The sequence below is a fragment of the Peromyscus maniculatus genome, chromosome 2 (genome assembly GCF_049852395.1).
Source record: "Peromyscus maniculatus bairdii isolate BWxNUB_F1_BW_parent chromosome 2, HU_Pman_BW_mat_3.1, whole genome shotgun sequence".
Taxonomy (NCBI): domain Eukaryota; kingdom Metazoa; phylum Chordata; class Mammalia; order Rodentia; family Cricetidae; genus Peromyscus; species Peromyscus maniculatus.
The window spans coordinates 5,481,228-5,501,833 of record NC_134853.1 but is presented as its reverse complement, the minus strand read 5'-3'; the positions used below and the strand labels follow the sequence as shown (position 1 = coordinate 5,501,833).

Genomic DNA, 20,606 nt, shown 5'->3' with positions numbered 1-20,606 from the left:
CTGTGTAGTCCTGTTTAGCCTGGAAGTCACTATATGCAGAGCAGAATACCTTCCAACTCACAGAGATCTGCCTTCTTCTGCCTCCTGAGTGCTAACATTAAAGCTATACACCACCTTGGCCAGGAAAATATGATAGTTCTAAGTGCATTCTGCCTCAGGAGAGCTGTTCAAGTTTGATTTAGAATATTGTTTACCACATTTGTTCTAGAAGCCCACTTTTGATGTGCCTTGTAAGTTCTGGGACCCAGAATTTTCCAATATAATTCAAGTTAAGTTAGCCTAATTGTTTGAACTTATATTGAAAGCCACAGTGGTGATATGCCTTATAAGTGCTCAAGTATTCATTACAGTTGAAACTTTTCTATATAATCCTAAAAACCATTATGAAAAGATTGAAACTTCAAGGATAGGGATGACCATGCACTACTACTAGCCTCCTAGCTACTTGGGAGGTTAAAATAGGAAGGTTCTGAGTTTGAGGCTAGCCTGGGCAACTTAAGAAGAGACCTTGTCTCATAACAAAAATGTGTGGGTCATATGATTCAGTAGCCGAGAACTTGGTAGCATCTGCAAGAGCATGGATTCCATTCCAAATACTGGAAAAATAAACAAACACATAATGGAAATTATACAGATCCACATCATGCTATATTCCCTGGCTTATAAAAAATTCAAGCAATCTGTGATATGCTCAATAGACCAGAGCTGATACTGTAAATAAAGTTAAAAGGTCTGTCATACAACTTTTGAAGTACACAGTTCTATTCCTTTTAGAACAAAGAGACTTGGGGAAAATGTCTAAAGAACAGCAGGAAGTCAGAAGAATCTCAGAGTGATTTTCCCTCCTTCAATTCAGTCCACCGAACGAACACACCTTCAGTGTCTCCAGCACAGACCTGCACTGTGCTAGGTACTGAATATCTTGAGATCAATATGACTCATTACAGTACAAAAATCTATTATTTAATTCATTAGATTGTTGGTTAAAATATTCTAATGTTGATAATCACACCACAGAAATCTCTGGACTGACATCAAACAGGACTAACACACCCCAGTTGCTTATTCTGCAAGCTACACTGCCATCTATTTGCTAAAATTCAGAACAAGCCTAGAGATATGCAGAGCTCTGAGACTAGAGGTGATGCTCTTTCAGGGCTTTCCCCCCACATATTAAAATGGAAACAACAACATTTATGTGTTTCTTGAACTAATATGAGAGCATCCAATAAATTAATTGCACATATAGTATGTTATTGGCTTTTGAGACCTGGCCTCAGAGCTGTGGGAAGACAAAGTTTACCAGTCTGTTTGACTGACTGTGAAAAGACATCAGAACTCAGCTGTTTATTTGACATCTGTACCTTATGGATGAGCACACTCTTACTATCCACAGATAAATTAACACACTGTGTTTGAACATCCAATAGATAAGGATGCCCTAGTAAAGATTTCTGTTTTCCCCTTAGATCAACAGGTGTATGAAGAAGTCACTGGTCCAAGAAATGGGGAGCATTGTCCCCTGTTGTCTAGCAGGAATTCAGTCAGGAGTGGGGTCAGAGGGTTTTCCATGGTGTTGCTGTGCATTGTTGAGTAAGAGTTTGAACTAATTCCATTCTGTTAATAAACCTCTCAGGGCAGAATTCTTCAGTGGTCACACACACACACACACACACACACACACACACACACACACACACACACACACAGCAGAAAGGTATCTTTCACAAATCTAAATTTGAAAGAATTTAGTTAAAAATTATTGTTCCTTAAAAATGAAATAACCATACTAGCTAGGGTCTATCCATGAGTAGGAGACAGCTTTTAAAGGTTTCTATTAATTAATCTTGTTTAATATGCTGAACTTAGGTTATTTTCCTCCTTTTAAGTTGAGAAGCTATTAAAAGATACAGTCAATTTTTTAATTAAATTTTCAGGAACTGAATGTATTAGATACATTTGCAGATTACCTAAAATATAAGAAATTATAAATGGTCTATTCTGTCTAATCTTAATCAGTCTTGCGAAAATTTAATGACCTTTTGTTTAATGTGCTTGGGCATGCTTAATTCTTGCTTGGCCAAAACAAACATAATTTTCAGGCTTTTAAAAGGCATTCAAAATTTCCAAGATGAATTTCTCTGAAGAGAATAATGTTTTCTAGTTATTTAGGGCATTAAGCTGTAAGAGTGCTAAATAAAATAGAAAAATGGTCTTAAAATGCAAAAGGATGAGAAAGTCGTACATTTTAATAATGCTGTTTAAAAAATAAATACCAAATTTCTGGGTAGTTTGAACTGTAGTGGGTTCAACGTTTTTATACAGAAGAATATGTAGTGGTATTTGCTCTGCCCATGACCTTGGGCTACAGGGCCTGAAGGAGGCGGTGCTTCCTGCCATTGTAGGTGACCTCTTAAGAGGAGAGGGAGAAGCCCCTTCTCCTTGCTCCTGCCTGGAAGGATTCACTCTGGTCACATCAGAGGACAACTTCTGTTGTCTTCTCCGTTCTGTATTCATGAGTGTATTTCCTCAATTTATATCTTAATAAATCCCTATTACCCATTAAATTACTTGCATGGATTGATCATAATAAGAATAATCTTTCCTTTTAAAACAAATCATCGACACAGATGACCACCCTGGAACTGCTCTGGATGACAGGGAGCAGAGGAAAAATGTTTGTCCATGCACAAGCACATATTCCTGGCCTCTAAAAACAGGTTCTAGACTTCTCTACATGAGGGAATTTATGCATAATGTTATAAACATGGTCAAAAACAATGGCTGGGTGATCATAGGTCCAAGTGACGAATCTATTGATATTGTTTTGGTTACTGGTCATGCTATCAAACAGCCTTCTGAATATTTACATTTATACCCACAGATGTGTGCTGCCCTCAACCTTGGTCAGATAAGCTGCTCATTGCAGTAGAGAATGGTTAATACAAGGGCTCTGAGCTGTTCAAAGTGCTGAGAACAAGCTGAAAACAGTGCTCGGCCATGGACCGGGTATCAATGCCTTCCCACCCAAGGCTCAGGGCTTATCCAAGAGGAGGTGCTGTGAAGACTGAGATCCAGAGGGAGAACTATGAAGTGCTGGCCTCTGGAGTTGACACACCTGTGGCATACAGGAACTCACAGCAGCAGCTATGGTTACCTGCACAACACCTCTTTAGTTGACTGATGTCCATTGGTCTTTTGTCTAGTCTTATATCACTTCAAAAATAAAAGAAACGAACAAAAGGAAGTAATATAGCCAGAATTCATTCTCGGGTATTTATTTTTCTATTTACTATAATCCTACAACTCTATGTTGATGAGAGATAACATATATAATGCAAAAGAAAAGTAATATTCCCAGAGGATTGAAAATTTTTAAAAGAGCTGTGATAAGTACAATTCTTGAAGTAGCATAGTGACCTAAGCCATTTTTGATCTCTCTCTCTCTCTCTCTCTCTCTCTCTCTCTCTCTCTCTCTCTCTCTCTCTCTCTCTCTCTCTCTCTCAATATTTACAGCAGTGGGTGTCTGGCTAGAAGGCCTGACCCCCTGGAAGGGTATGTGGCTTCTCCCTAGGCTAGAGATTCCTAGGATGGACAGTTGTGTGGAAGAATAGATTCCAATGGGATATGAAGAGATAGCTGTCTTACCCTGGCTGAAGGAGAAAGATCTAGCATGGCCCTTGGGCAGCTCCCCAGGCCATTTGATTTGAGGATATAATCGTGCTATTCGACAGGAATAAGTCGTGGGAAGAGACAACTCCTTCCCCAGAGGAAAGCACAAGAAAGAGAAAGAAATTCAGATTGGAAAACTACAATGGGAATGGAAACTGTTACAAATACATAGCGTCACTATAAGCATTCTTGATTTTCCCTTTGCTGATAGAGACTCAGCTGATGGGGTTCTGCCCAGCAAGACCCAGTGGAAGGCAAGGCAGCCCAGCCGTATTCCTGGAGTGCCTAACACTGTATGTTTCCCGGGTCTGCATACCTGTCCTCTCACTAGAGTCCTTAGCTGTCCATTGTCTAGCTGGGATATGTTTGTCTCTTATTTGTGAAAGATGAACTCTACGCGATTACTTCTCAACTCTGTGACCTCCACATTTCTTGACATCATTCGGCACTCATCCTTTGAGGCACGAACCATTTTATATTTCCATCACTGATAAAGTCATCTTTCCAGAAATTTTCTTCCCAGAGATGCCTCACTATCGAAATGTAAATACTTTCCTAATAAACATTTTTAAAACATGAGTGGAAATCCAAGAGGAAATGAGGAATTTCCAGAAATTCAGATTTAAGTAAACACAGACATCCGTTTCAAAATTCTTAGGAAATACGGTATTTTTTTTTTAATTGTGACATCATGGAAACATATTTGCTTACAAATTATGCAGCTTCCTTTTTGCCTAAAAAGGGTTTGTTATTTCTGGATCAAGACTTCCCAAAAGACTGGCCAAAATAACTGGAAGCTAAGATTTTGATCCCACCTCTAATTCAGGAGATTTTTTGTGTGAATCCTATTTAAGCTTTATAGCGGAAATGATACAAAAATCACTAGAAAAATACTTTTTAATAGTCTAACCAAATCAAGTCCAAAACTGATTAACACATCCCACTATGGTGGCAAAAAACTCACCAAGCTTTTCTAGAAAGATGAAAATATTCAACTTTATCTGGCATGGTGGTGTAGTTTTAATTTCAGAACTTGAGAGGCAGTGGCAGGAATTTTACATGTTTGAGACCAGCCTGGGCAAAGTAATGAGAACACACACACCACCACCACCACCACCACCACCACCAAACAGGAATGAACTTATATTTAAACTATATATAAGAAACATGTTACAAGGCTGAGACAGAGCAGTTGGTTACTATATGGTGGCTTAATTATTTGACTTTGCAAAATAAAATTAAAATGGAATTTTTTCTCCTTTATATTAAATATGAAAAGCTGTAATGACCAAGGCATGAGCATCACAAACTGAAGATGTCAGACTTTCACTGGTAAGTTGATAGAGTGGATACAATAACAGATTCCAGATTTGGGTCATCTTTGGGGTGGCATTCCAATCTAGCTTTACTATTTATGAACTGAGGAAATCAAGACCAATCATCACATGCCACACATTTCCAGTTCTTCATTTATAAATTGTATTAGAATATCATTGGTAAAAAGGGGTGATTTTATAACAAAAATTAAAATTCAGTAAATGTTGTGCCATAATTCTCTAGAGTATATTAAAATGTAAAGAAAATCTCAAATTAATAAGAAAGGAATGCAGTAATAACTTGGACAATAGAAGTTTCCAAAATGCATGTGTTGAAAGCTCATGTTTCCAACCCATGTTGCTGCTGGGGAGTGATAGGGCATGGGAAGGCTGGGCTGAGTTAAGCGGAGTAACACAGACAAATTTTATTTGGAAACATGACTAGTTTCTTGTCTGACAATACCATGGAAAGAACTCAAGTTTGATTGAGGAATTCAAAAGAAAACAGCAAAGAACTACAAGGCTCGTATTTATCTAATATTGGAAAGGAAAGTAAGTAAAAAAAATACGAGAAAAATATGGCTTCTGTATAATTAAACTTCTATAATATTAAGTACCAAATGAAATGTTTTTTGAAAATACTTGCAACAAATGTGAGCTGGAGCAATTATTATTGCAATATAATGAATGCTGGCAAAGTCACGGGAGGGGGGAATTCCCAAAAAAGAACCAGTGAAACAAAACAAAAGTACTGAAAATCCACAGTCTAATAAACATACGTAAAAATATTGATTAATATGGTCAGCATGGTGATCTTGCAAGCCTCAGGACCGGGTTTAAATTCCCATAAAGGAGAAAGGAAAGAATTAACGCCACAAAGTTATTCTCTGAGCTCTACATGCCTGCTATGGCACATATGGCTCTACACATATCATACACAAGCACAGTGATATTTATATGTTTTTGAAAATGATCAGCCAAAGGCCTCAGTGGGTTATGGTGCTTGTCATCAAACATGCCAGCCTGAGTTCAATCCCAGAAACCGATATGGTAGAAAGAAAAAAACAAATCACACAGGTTGACCATTGCCCATCACATATGCTCCATAGTGCACACACACATAAACACAGTAAATAAACAATTAAATATAAAGACTTTTTAAACTAGTCATTAACAATCAAAGAAACGTAGTTAAGTAGGAAACCCAACTAAAAGTTTAAAACATTACATTTTATAGTTATAGACAGAAAAAAATAATTTTATTTTTATTTTCACTTATATACAATAGATTAAGAATGCTTAATCCTGGTAAACAATCCTGATGCTTGGCAAACAAGCCAAATGGACCTTTTAAATGAACAGATGAAGAATTTTAAAGTACCACAGGGTTTGACCTTTTAAAGTATTTAGCTTGCATGAAGGTTTCAGAGACTATCTAAAATTTATATGCAGTGTTTCCTCTAAGGAATTACCCCATGAATAAAATCCCAAGCAAACTAAGTCAACATTTGCAGCTCTTTTCACATTAAAACAAACAGAGAAAATTAATATTTGTGTAACACACCAAGGGACTTAGAATTAGCTATTTGCTAGGAAGTGAGATATAAATAATTACACATGGGTTTGGTAAGCTGAGTTCCTAGTAACATCCTCAGGTCCTGATCATAGCTGCTGATCACATTGATAGCCTGGGGCAACCTGGATGGGAATATCCAACCTAAAAGCCTGACATTTGTTCAAGTATGACAATATTATCTTCTTGTTTCACACTAAAGTGAAAAGTCTTATACTTTCCAAGATGAGCAATAAGAAGACATTAACATACTATAATACATGGCTACACTAATATGCAAACTTTACAACTAGCTGTATAAAATTCTGTGAGAATATGCTTATCATTCTATTTAAAATGAAGAAAATAAGGGGCTGGAGAAAAGGCTCAGTGATTACAGCTTTGAGCTACTCTCCCAGAGGACCTGGGTTCAATTTAGTGCAGCTCATGGCACATGGCATGCTCACGACTGTCTATAACTCTAATGCTTCTTCTGGTCTCCAAGGGCACTAGAAACACAGTTGGTGCACTGATATACACACAAGCAAACACTCATTCATGAGAATTTTTTTAAAATTCAGTAATTTTAAAATCCTATACAAATAATAAAAGGTCAGCATATAGAAAGGATATTTTTTTCAGTTTATTTGAATTATCTCATTTCTGAGACTCCAGTTATGTGTGTGAGAATCTTATATAATAAGAAAAAAGGTTTGGTCTAAATGAATGTAGTTGGAAGATGAAGTCCACAAACAAGTAAGTTTGTGTAGGAAAGCACTCTGTATCTGCTGTTTTAGAGCATCAATGCAGTTTTCTTATTTGTAAAAAAAAGACAAGAATGTAAGGAAAATCCTATTATTGGGAACATAATGCTTTTCTCCCTCTATTAAAGGAGTCAATAGTAATGTGTTTCATGGAGCACACCGGTACAAGTTATAATCAAAGACACCGGGCTTTATTTCTCAACACAAATATCATCCACATTACTTTCCTTCCTGTTCAATCCAGTTATATACAAATCCAATAAAATTTGTAGGAGCCAAAACCGACTTCAAAATATTGAAAATGTCAAAAACTATTTTCCCTTTTGCTTATCGTCTTTGCAAAAAATCAATGGCCCATGATAGTATCCCTGGACAAGCAGAGCATGATGTCCCATATCTTATTGGGTATCATCCACCCAGAAAGATCAATTGTATTTGTTTATACTGTGCACATTCTCCTGCCACATTCCCTTAAAACACAAGGGCAAAATTTAACTAATCTCAGTAAGTAATGTCATACTTTGGCTGTGATGCAATAAAAGGATGTAGAAACGTTGCATTACTTTCCAAAACTACAATTAATGTTTGAACATTTATTGTACCATAGCTCATCCATTAGGCCATTTTTTTTCTATGTGAATATGACATTTAGAAGTTACATTTTTCAAAACTCTTAGAAGTTTTAAAAGATAATATTTGCATAGGTTTGATCCAATATTTCCATCCCTACTGTTTTAGAAATCAACATCCCTGAAATGACTAAAGAAAAAAATCCCACCAGATCCCAAAACTTGGTCAGATAAACTTGCCTGCTGTAGGACCCCGGCTCTAGCAGCTTTACTGGCATCCTGGATCTGTAAGTCATAAAAACTTAGTAAAATTCCACACAGAGAAGGAAGGAAATGATAACAGCTTTGAGAGCTGAACAAAACCGGTATTCATCACTGTTCTTTAGAGAAAATTCATTGCTACAATCACCTGGTGGCAATTTGTCAACACATTGTTTCATGGCACAAAATCCACCATAATTTAAGATGTTTAACCTGGTGAGATGGAAATGAACATGATTCCTTTTATTTTTTCATTTTGCAAGAGTACAAGTCAGATAAAATATACTTAGATTTAAGTTCATAAATGCTGATTATCTGTTTTCCACACACATGATCTAATGCAAGAAAAACATTACAACTTGCTCATCAAGCTATTCAAACTTTACATCAATTTACATGGAATTATATACCCTATAAAATATGTAAAACAATTTAGTTAGCATAATAGTATACTTCAGTGTGGAAAAGAATTTGCAAGATGTCTTGAAATATCAGCTTGTAGAGATAATGAAGCAGAGAAAATTTTTATGGGGTAGATTTCTAGGGGATGGGCAAAAACCACATTAGTAAGAAACAAGGGAGAAAACAGAGAGAGAAAATATTGAATATATATGAGCTATTATGTTGCTTTCAAGTTATCACCTTTTTATTTTACTTGTTCAAATGTGTACATGTATGACTTACAAGAGAAGGAATAAGGATCTAGGAGGTGGGTAGGAGTAGAAGAAGAATGAATTTCTCAAGTAGTAGTGAGCACATACTACTCGGTCTGAAAATAATAGCCAAGCAACTGGAGAATAGACATAACAGTATGTCATCAACCTGCAAATTATAAAGGCCACATGATTACAGCAGATTACAGATCTCCTCCAGTCTTAGCAATCAATGTTCATTGTGTGTAATGGAATTTGTCTTTTAATATAATTCCCCAAAGCATGTGGGATTTAATATAAGAAGATTCTATTCTGCTTATTAACATTCAGACAGGAAAAAGAAACACAGCAGAGACTTTGTGCTGACCTATGCACTGAATCTGAGGAATACGTTTTAAATGAAGAAAACCCACTTCATCAAATTCTTTCCGGGATAAAGAACCCGTTTAGGAACAATGTCCTTGCTGTCAAAACTCTCTGAGGCGATCAGCCAATTGTTTGTCTTACAGATGCTATCATGACAAATGCTTCTTTATCTTCAAGCCTTTGAATTATCAAAAAAAAAAAACCCTATTATATTTAGACCTTACCAAATCCATGCAGTTTAAAGTCCACATGCATGGGACTGTTGGAAAATGAACCAAAAATGTGAATTTCTGAATCCAGACAGGTCCAAATCTCAGTATTGAGTAGAGGTAAAAAATATCAGCCAGGAACAAAAGTGGAAGCCATCCACTTTGCAATAGAGGATCAAATAAAGCAGGTGCTTTATTTACTAATTCACAAGACACAGCATCCCGCAGACTTAGAACTAACCAAACTTGGCATCTAATTGAGTGGAGTAGGCCTTTTTCTGAGATAATTCCAGAATCTCCAGAACCTTTAGCATCAGGATCAAGGTGGCCATGGGAACATGAGGTGTGTGTTGGTTTTCTCCTCACTGTCAGTATCTCCCTTGTGGGCTGACACCCTGATCTCTCAGACTTCTTCAATGTAGAACACCTAAGCAAACCTAATCTATAAAGCCCTGAATTCATATGATCCCTTCTTTCATTAAAAAAAGCCACCTCTTAGAATCCAGTCCCTCAACTCCAGCTTTTCACTGTGTGTTTAATCTGATGATACAATCTATCCTTTGAGATTAGCCAATGAGGATTGCCCAGTTAGTGTGTGCTTTATATTGCATGCAGTTATTTAACAAGGACTTAGGATTCAAATAATTTTCACATTGAGAAATTTGAGTTGCCTTCTGCACTACCTTTTTGACCCAGGATTCATCTTAAAATGTTGTGAGACCTCAATTTGCTCAGTTAAAAGTAAATGTAACTTAATTCTCAGGATGATTATCAAGTTCAAAATGAAGTCCAGGAATGTTAATGCCACGTGAGAAACGCTTCATGAAATAAGAGTGTTGTACTATTCTTTACTATTGTTAATACTACTCTAACTCTAGCTAATTTTGCATATTTCCCTCAGTAAATAATACTGAAGAAAAATTATAACTTCTAGTTACTCCTGGACATTTCAGGAAACCTCAACAGAAGTCCTTTCTTAATTTTTCTTCTATTTTCAGTAAGCCATGATAACCAGTTAAAGTCTTATGGGAGTCACTAAATAAAATTCGAAGGAAAAAGTCAAAAAATACAAAGGAAAAAGTTGATAAAATGTCTTTCCTAATTATCTTTTCATCTTTTCTCTGTGTCCAGGTTTTTAATTAATATCCTGAAAACAAAATAAAGAAAACTTAAGATTAAGAGCGCTGTAGGAATTGTGACATTTGAAAAACCTTTATGTAAATCTTGAGCAATTGTTGATCTAAAGCATCTGTCTATTACACTCATGAAGCTAAGCCACAGTGGTCAATACCTGCTGCTTGGGATTTTCCTTTTGAAGACTTTTTTCATTTTGTTGACCCATTTTTAATAAAGGGATTTACCTGACAAATCCAGTTTTAATCTTTATGGATTATGTGTATGCTAAAAAACTTTCTAGAACAGAGCCAAACAAGAGAAATTTTTCAGAAAAAAACATCTGCTTTGAGTGGTGGAAAAAGATAAAAAAAAAATCTAAATCTAAGCATTGCCTTTCCAGTACTAAAATATTCAAGAAGTATTGGAAGCACAGATTCAGCCATGAGGAGAAAATTTCTAAAAGGCTGAGTCCACTTATTAATGGGCACCACTCAACAGTGGGAGGGGGCTAGTGAACACAGACAGTGGATGTGGGAATGAAATAACTTTACTATTTGTGACGTATTCATAATTTTGTAGAAAAGCACTGAAAATTTGCTTTGATATGTTTTATATTTGTTACAATAATAAAAAGAAAAATTATTTTGCTTCAATTCCCTATCAGCATTTAGGAAGAGTTACAAGCCTCTCTTTGGTTTACGGAAAATAATGTCCAAAAATAATGTAAATGCATATTTTAGGCAATTTACATGTAATATATAATCATCTTAAAATAATTAACTTTTTAAATCTGCATTTTCTTCATACTGAAAACAGCTATCACCAAGAAATGTCATGTTAATAATACTAATTTATCTATATAATGTTTGAATTAGTACTTATTGCCAAAGGAGATTTAAATAATTTAGCTGGTGTTAAACAGAATCAAACAAGTTTTAAGAATTCAAAATATATTGAATGAATGAAAACAAAATTGATGTACAACAAAATTTTTCATTAGAAAAGCATTGTTTGATCATTGTAGAAAGAAGATAAAAATCTCTAAAAGTCAATATGAAGTCACTTGCAAATAATTTGATTAAACAGAGCTAATTAATTTTTTCCACTGGAATATTAGAAGTTCTAAAGTAAGCCAAGCACTGTAGTGAGAGATTAATTTGATAAGGTCGTTAGAAGGAAAAAAGAATCTAGTAGTGTCCTTTCTAATTAAAAAACAGTTTTTGTTTGGATCAGACAAATCTCATGTAGCCCAGACTGGCCTCCAAGTTGCTATGCACTCTGAACTTTTTTTCCTCCTGTCTCCACTGCCCAAGTGGTAGATTTACAGGCATGGGCCACTATTCCTACTCCTTTTAGAAACATAAACTTAGCTAGATTTCACAGATGATAAAATGAACCCTTGAGAAAAACCTGATTGAGAAGTTATTATAATCTGAATGACAACCCAGCCTTACTATCATGCCATTATAGGTGTGCACTTAAGTCTATGTAGGAGAAAATGTCCTTTTAAAGAAAATTGGATGGGATCCTGGTTAATAATCAAAAATATCATTTGTCTCAAACACAGGTCCCATTGTCCTCTCTGATGTGGCAACATTATTTGAAGTGCTGAATTTGGTTATACTGTGACTCAGTTTACAGAAGGCTCAGCAAGTAAGAATGCATTCAGAGAAAGTGTCCAAGGTATATATTTGAAACTACATAATTGGTTGAAAGTATAGATTGTATGTTGGCTGAATAATTTGTCTTAGATGGAACATGGTGACAGATTGCATTTTAGATTAAACTGTTACCTTGGCATTGCCTAGATTCATCTGAAAAGGGGAACTGAATTGACAGATTGCCCAGATCAGACTGGCTTGTGGGCATGTCTGTGAGTGATTGTCTTGACTGCTGTTGATGTAAGAGGGTCTAGCCTACTGTGGGTGGCATCATTCCCTAGGCAGGCAGTCCTGGGCTGTGAAGAAAGCTAGCTAAACTTGGACCGGTAAGCCAGCAAACAGCATCTCTTCATGGTTTTTACTTCAAGATTCTTCCTGAGTTCCTGCTCTCATTTCCCTCAGTTATGGACTGTCATCTAGAGGCATAAGCCAAATAAGCCCTTTCCTCCTCTAAGTTGTTCTGGTGAGAGTGTTTTAACATAGCAATAGAAAGGAAACTAAAATAGCTCAGATACAAATATCTGAGTACCAGTTAGAAGGAACACTTTAAGTATTGGCTTTAAGCTGTCAAAGTAGAACCAAGACTACTAGCTAGAAAGCAGTTTAGTGACTGAGCTTCTCTGGGCATGTTTTCTCACCCACGGGTATCCATACTGAGGACAAGAGAGGGGACAGTATCTGGGAATGCAGAGGTAAGGGAAGGAAATGACCAACTACTATAAACAATTAATAGGGCTCTTACTGTTTCTAGGGCTCTAGCATATTTAACTCGCTGAGGAATTATTTCAGAGTTTTGCAATTAATATAAAAGACATGTATTATGGGCCTACTACATGCAGATACTCAGTTAAGAAAAGAGAAGTAGAAAAACAGAAATTTCTGAATTTTTATTTTCCATATCTGGGATGATATGGATAATAAACAAAGAAGTAGGTTATATATCAGGATGCAGGGACAAGTAATATATAAGAAGAAACACAGAAATGTAAATTTTTAATAAAGTTCAGGAAATCTACAGTGAGAAAGCAGTACTTTAAAAAAGAGGCACTAATATATTTAGCATTTTTAGAATTAATTTTTTATGGCATCCAATAGAAAAGGTGACAAACTTAATGGAATACTGTGTAATCTGAACGCTGCTTCAGCACAGTGGCATAGGTTCCACTCTATACCCCACAATTTGTTTGACCATCTCAAAATGTGTCTGTAAATGGGGTCCTAAAAGATCTCATTCTCCAAAATAAAGTTACTAAGGTAGTTTAAACCCAGCATCAGTGGTGATTCTTGTGTGATTCATCTTGGGTAAAAGGAGGAACCAGGATATACCAGCAATAAAAAAAGAAGAAAATGTGATGGTATGGGCAGAAGGCAGACATCTCCAAGGCTTCAATAGAAATTAGCTTTATCTCAGGCTTCTACCTCCAATCCAGGAGGAAAAAATACTCCTATTGCTTAAACCACTTGATCTGTGGTACCTCATTATGGGAACCGAGGCAAATGCACAGAGAATTTGCAAGCACCATATGAACACTGTCTGAATATAAATGATTGCATTAGCCTGAGTGTTAGAACAATTCGAAAATCATTTAAAGACTTTTATATTTAGAATTTATATAGAGATTTTTGGTTTTCCTGTATTTATTCTTTTAACCTTGAATTTCACTAAAAGTCAGAAACTGAATCCTATTACACTGTGGTAAAGAGTTAACAAAAATAACAAGGACTTCACACCTGATAATAGCATGCATTAAGGAATATGTAAGTGTTCAAGATTCAGAAAGCATTTACTTTTCTGCTAACATGCATATAGTTCATTTATTAAGTTTGACCAAGTTTGACATGGCAACTCATAAGCTCGTAGAATGTGCCTATGCACTGATCATGCCTAATCTCACAGGAACTAACTACGGCCTCAGTTATATCTTCCACAGGAATTATCTACTGCCTCAATCAAGTTTCCCACAACTGCCCAAAGAGCTTAACACAGCTCTGCTGTATATTTAGTAAAGGGGGCACCTACAGCTGTAATAACTCTGCCACTGGATAGAGAACAGTGAATGCATTTAAAGTATACTTTATAAAAAGAATACTTATCGCTGTGCTTTGTGAATGTTATCTTAGCTATTTCTCACCACCCCACCCCCTGTGTGTGTTATGATTTTAACAAAAACAAATAGTATACTTACAGATTCTGTTAATTTTGGTGTTTTCTCGAAATCTTCACCTTCCTCCATGAGAGTTTCTTCAGCCCCAGGTAAAGAATCTATTTTAATTTTTAAAAATAAAAAATAAAAGTTACACATTGCCTATGCATGAATGGTGGGAAGAGGATATATATATATATATATATATATATATATATATATATATATATATATATATGGTGGTAAGAGGAAATCAACAGAATCAAACTACTTATTCAAAGAATCATGTTTCTGAGTAGATTTTGAATGTCATTTATTCAGCTTATAGATAAATATGCAAATGAACATATTTCTAATTCAGAAGTGTATAATAAAATCAAAAAAGTACAAGAGCTAATTGCTTTACTTTTGTCCTGACTGGAGAGACAGGACAATAGTTTAGAATGTGTACTCCATATGATCTCACAGAGACAATGGCAGCAGGCACAAGGCCTGCACAGGTCTAAGCCAGAGAGGGTCTCAGTGCTGAAAGAAGTAGTCACAAGCTCACATCCTTAACTCAGAAGCTATCTCCAATTGATAACTGCTTGCAGAGGAAATATCAGTTTTCCCTAACAGAGTCTCAAGGGTTACACAAACCACACCAAAGGGTAGGCCTTAAGCCCAGCAGTAGATGGCCAATAAAAGGAACTCAATGCATTTTTGCAGGGTTTGTTTGTTTTATAATGTTTGTCTGAGCATTTTTTTGACCCCATGGGTATTTTACTTATGTATTATAATTTCTGATTTTATGTCTTTATGGGATTTCTGTCTATATGTGTTTCTTGTACTCTTTCTTTGGCCCTTTCTGTTTGTCTTGTTCTATTCAGTTCAGGCTGCTTTGATTTTATTTTAGCTTACTTTATTTCCCTTTCTTTCTTTCTTTTGGGTTTTTAGATGCCTGGTTTTGTTTTGTTTTGTTTGTTTGTTTTTAGATGCCTTCTTACAAAAGAGAGCAAGAAAGGGCAGAAAGGATCTGGGAGAAGTTGGGGAAGAGAAAACTGTAATCAGAATACACTCTACAGGTGAAAAATAAAACTATTTTTAATTTAAAAAAAGTGTTTGTGCTACTATCATAGAGGACCTGAGTTTGGATCCCAGCATCCACATCAGATGGCTCACAACCACCTATAACTACAGCTCCAGGGATCTAGCAGTCTATTTTGGCCTCTGTGAGCAACTGCACTTATGTGCATATACTCACACACAGACACACACAATACACATAAAAGTAAAAGTAAAATAAATATAAAAATGAGATAACACTTCTTTTGGCATTTATTCAGCTAGAGTTTGGTACATATATATCTTTAATGTCTGTTTTCTGCAGGATTGTATTTCTTGTTTGTTTCATGCTTTCTTTTAGACAGGAAAAGGTATCAATTCTATCAATTGGTATTCTCTCTTTTAAATCAGATGACAAATTATGAAGGAGTCAGCAAGGGTGCAAATTATTAAATGGTGGGGATTTTTAAATTTTTTATTAATTAATCAAGAAATTAATTTTTCCCAGCCTGATCACAGTTTCCCCTCTCCTCTCCTCCCAATCCCTCTCCTCGACTTCCCCCCTCCCCGCATCTACTCCCTCTCCCTTCCCTTCAGAAAAAATGTAGGCCTTCCATGGATATAGTCAGCCATGGGATATCAAGTTGCCACAAGACTAGGTACCTCCTCTCCTATTAAGGCTGGGTGAGGCAACTCAACTGGAGGAAAGGATCCCAAGATAAGGCAACAGAGTCATCCCTCATCCTGTTCCCTCTGCCAAGAGTCCCACAAGAAGACCAAGCCATACAACTGCAATACATGTGCAAAGGGCCCAGGTCAGTCTTATGCAAGCTCTCTAGTTGGGGGTTCAATCTTCATGAACCCCTGTGAGTCCAGGTCAGTTGACTCTGTGTATTTTTCTGTGGTGTCTTTGGTCCCACTGCTTTCATAACCCTTCCTCCCCCTCTTCCACAGATCCACCTAATGGTTGCTGTGGTTCTCTGTGGTGATGTGTGTTCCCCAAAATATTGTGCACTCTAATAAACTAATCTGGGGTCAGAGAACAGAACAGCCACTAGTCACAGAAGCCAGTAAATAATGGTACACACACCTTTAATCCTAGCATTCCAAAAGGCAGAGATCCATCAGGATCTCTGTGAGTTCAAAGCCACACTGGAAACAGCCAGGCATGGTGACACACGCCTTTAATCCCAGGAAGTAATGGCAGAAAGCAGAAAGGTATATGAGGCATGAAAACCAGAAACTAGCCAGGTTAAGCTTTTAGGCTTTTAGCAGCAGTTCAGCTGAGATTCATTCTGGATGAGGACTCAGAGACTTCCAGTCTAAGGAAACAGGATTGGCTGAGAAGTTGGTGAGGTGGGGTAGCTGTGGCTTGTTCTGCTTCTCTGATCTTCCGGCATTCACCCCAATACCTGGCTCTGGGTTTGCTTTTATTAATAAGAACTTTTAAGATTCATGCTACAGGTCTCTGAATCTGTTCCAATTAATTGCTGGGTGAAGCCTCTCTGAATGGTGGGGGTTGTGACTATTTAGTGTAACTCTTAGAGAAGTGGGTAAGTGGTAACTTCCAATTACATGAATAAAGTGGTGGGAGCCCCTTCCACACGGCCGACTTAGTGCAGTGTAGAAAACTGTGATTGCTAGAGAACTCTCTCATACTGACAAGTGTATGTCTCATCTACAAATAATCTATGTCAGTGCTGTTAGTTTCCCTAGTTAAATTTAATTTCATATATTGAAATTTAAAGATTAAAGTATTTTAGACCACTGAGTTTTATAAACTTGTTTTTATATTTATTAATGTTAAGAGAGCCCTCGTCAAAGAAGCTTCTCTTTATAGCAAACGCAGACCAACGCAGTAAACTCAAGTTAGACACAATTCCGAGATCAGCAGATCATAGCAAGCCCAGCCCTAACGTGTGCGCCTACACCACAGCTCCAGCTTGTGTGGCTCAGGGAACATGGCGGGAGAGAGGGCTGGAAGATGTCAGGAGCCAGGATACCAGGAAGCAGAACAGTCTCAGCTAGATAGAGCTATATAAACCAGACTGGAATAATGGCAATATCAATAGACATGGGAACATGTAAGGGAGAAATTTTCATGGAACCCACCCCTAGACAAAGAATTATAGGAAACTTTTGACAACTGGGAGAAGAATAATTAGCCTCTCTCAGGGATGAGTTCTCTTATTGATTATCAAATCAGAGCAGTCAGCCCTGAAGCCACATATACACACAACAAAAGCAGACTTCATAGCTTGTATTTATGTATTTGTGCATATATATATATATATATATAATATATATATATATAAACACATAGAAATGTAATAATAATACTCAAAGAAAAAATAATTTCAGGGGAGGACATGAGAAGGGTTAAATGAGGGTACCTCGGGGGAAGGTGGGGGCTAGAGGGTGGAAAAAGGGAAGTTTTTCTAATTTAATTTAAAATGCATTTTTAAGCCATATGATTTCATAAAGAAAAAATCACTTAGATTCATGTGCAAATGGAGACAGATTTTTCTAATGCATGAAATAAGTGCTCTGGGCAAGAAATTAGAACGTTGAAAACTTCTAGCCCCTTTACGGCCAAAGAATAGGGAAACAATGGGGAACGTGGCAGAAGTCCAAGGTCGTAGCTCATGGCATCCCTATCTCTGGTAATTTAGAGTGTTTCATTCAAGACAAGCTAGCCAATTTCTTGGGTACAAGATTATCTCTATATAAACATAGATATCGCTGTAGAACACAGAATGCCCTCCACTATAATACTAACTCTGGGGAAACCATAAGTTAAGATAATTTACAGACAACACTTCTAAACAGAATAGAACCATTGAAAGTAGCATATTTTAGTTGATAAAGTCAAGATGGATAATGAAAAATGTACCAAGTTAAAAAATAGCCATTCAATTGCAAAGAATACTTAGGCACCTATCTATTAAAACCAACTTGTAACAGCTTATAAGCTAGTGTGGCTAGGCCCATTAAATCAGGATGCAAGCTGGACCTCATTTGCATCTTCTGATATTAAGTTACAACTCTAACCAGAGAACTAGGTAGGCTAACTCAAAATCTTCCTCTCTCCCTCCTCTCCTCCAAGTCCAACCCTACTGTCTCACCCCTAGTTCTGCAGCAGATCTTCTGTTGTGCTCTCCTCCCAAAATCTTCCCCTCTCCCTCCTCTCCTCCAAGTCCAACCCTACTGTCTCACCCCTAGTTCTGCAGCAGATCTTCTGTTGTGCTCTCCTCCCACTGCCCATATTCCCAGGGGACTAACTAAGCTGATCCCGGCACAGCACCCTGTTTCCCTCCCTCCTGTGAACCCCCTCTCCCCACTCCAGTTCATCCACATTCCTAAGTGTTAGTTCCCAATACCCAGGAACACATTCTTACTTGGGACTCCACCGGCTGCAGCAACAAGAAACAGAAGAATGTCCCGCAAAGCGACACACAGATATCACACTCTCCTAAGAACTAGAGAGGAAACAGAAACCAAGGAACAAAACACACCCCAACAAAGACAAGACCAGATATCAGCACCTGTAATTACAACCTTACCAATTCCAAGCGCTTAGATACCAGAGGAAAAATACAATCAACAACAGCCAGGACAATATGTCTCCACTAGAGCCCAGCAACTCTACCACAGCAGGCCCTGAGTATTTGAGCAGAATTTAGGCACAAATAAAATAACCTAAAATGGCCTTCAAGCATAAAACAGAGATCCTGAAAGAGGAAATGATTAAATCCCTTAAAGAAATCTATGAAAACACAAACATTGGAAGAAAATGAACACACACACACACACACACACACACACACACCAAAATAAAACAAAAGGAAAAAACACACAAAAAGGTTCAAATCCTGAAAGTGGAAATAGAATCAGTAGACTGAATCAATAGAAAACACAAACTGAGGGAAATGTGGAAATGAAAAATTCAGGAACTGGAAGAGGAACCTGCTGTGGATATCGCTCTAGATAAGTAAAACACTGATGGCCAGTGAGTGACCAGACAGGAAGTATAGGCGGGACAAGGAGAGAGGAGAATTGGGGAAACAGGAAGAAAGAAGGAGAGACACTGCAGCCACCACCAGGACAAGCAGCATGTAAAGACGCCGGTAAGTCACCAGCCACGTGGCAAGGTATAGATTTATAAAAATGGGTTAATTTAAGATAAAAGAACAGTTAGCAAGAAGCCTGCCACGGCCATACAGTTTTTAAGTAATATAAGCATCTGAATGATTATTTTATACGTGGATTGTGGGACTGCAGGGCTTGGTGGAACCTGGAGAGAAGCTCTCCAGCAATAGGAACCCCAGAGGGAAGACTCACCAATAGAATACAAGAGACAGAGAAAATCTCAAGCATTGAAGACAAGATAGATGGATACATCTGTCATAGAAAATGTTAAAACTGAAAAACTGGCACAAAGCATCAGGAAATTTGGGTCACTATGAAAAGACCTACTCTAAGAATAATAGGAATTAAAGAAGGAGAAGAAACCAAGGTAAAAAATACAGAAAATATTTTTTAACAAAATCATAGAAGAAAATTTACCAAATCTAAAGAGAGAGAAGCCTATTGAGGTACAAGAAGCATACACAACACTAAATAGACTGGACCTAAAAAGAAATCCCCCTTGGAACATAATAATCAAAATACAGAGCAAAGAAAAAAAATATTAAAAGCCACAAGGGAAAAAGAGCAAGTGACACATAAAGTCAGGCCTATTAGAATTTTTTTTTCTGACTTCTTCATGGATATCTGAAAGCCGGAAGGGCCCAGACACATGTGTTGACCACAGATGCCCAGCCCAGACTACTATACCCATCAAAACTTTCAATCATCATAGATGGAGAAAATAAGACATTCCATGATAAAGTCACATTTATACAATATTTTTCTGCATACCCAGCCCTACTGAAGGTGCTAGGAACAAAAACAAAAAACAAAACAACAACAACAAAACCCTAGAATCTAAAGAGAATAACTACATTTTAAAAACCCCACAGGGAATAAATAAAGAGACCAATAAAATCAAAAGAGGGGAGTACACAAACACATACATGAAAGCTCTTAAACAAAAGAAGAAATCACATTCAAAAGGCATAAAGGAAAGAAATAATCAAAGTACTGAAATTAAAAAAAAAGAAACAAAGAACAATATAAAGAATCAATGGAACAAAGAGTTTGTACTTTTAGAAAAATCAATAAAATTGAAAAATCCATATTTAAATTAATGAAAAGGTAGAGAAAGAATATTTAAATTA

At 36.8% G+C, this 20,606-nt stretch overlaps 1 protein-coding gene across 10 annotated transcripts in view; it reads right to left on the bottom strand.

Annotated features, from left to right (window-relative positions):
• Positions 1-20,606, bottom strand: part of C2H8orf34 (chromosome 2 C8orf34 homolog) — a 385,259-nt gene that overhangs the window by 60,423 nt on the left and 304,230 nt on the right. For 7 of the 10 annotated variants that reach the window (XM_006974691.4, XM_006974693.4, XM_006974692.4 and 4 more), the window contains one exon: positions 14,326-14,402. In XM_006974691.4, coding sequence (XP_006974753.2) covers positions 14,326-14,402 — 77 coding nt within the window. Of the gene's footprint in view, positions 1-8,113; positions 8,159-14,325; positions 14,403-20,606 lie in introns of all 10 variants that reach the window. The other 3 variants (XM_015993542.3, XM_076563704.1, XM_076563706.1) reach the window with 1 other exon arrangement.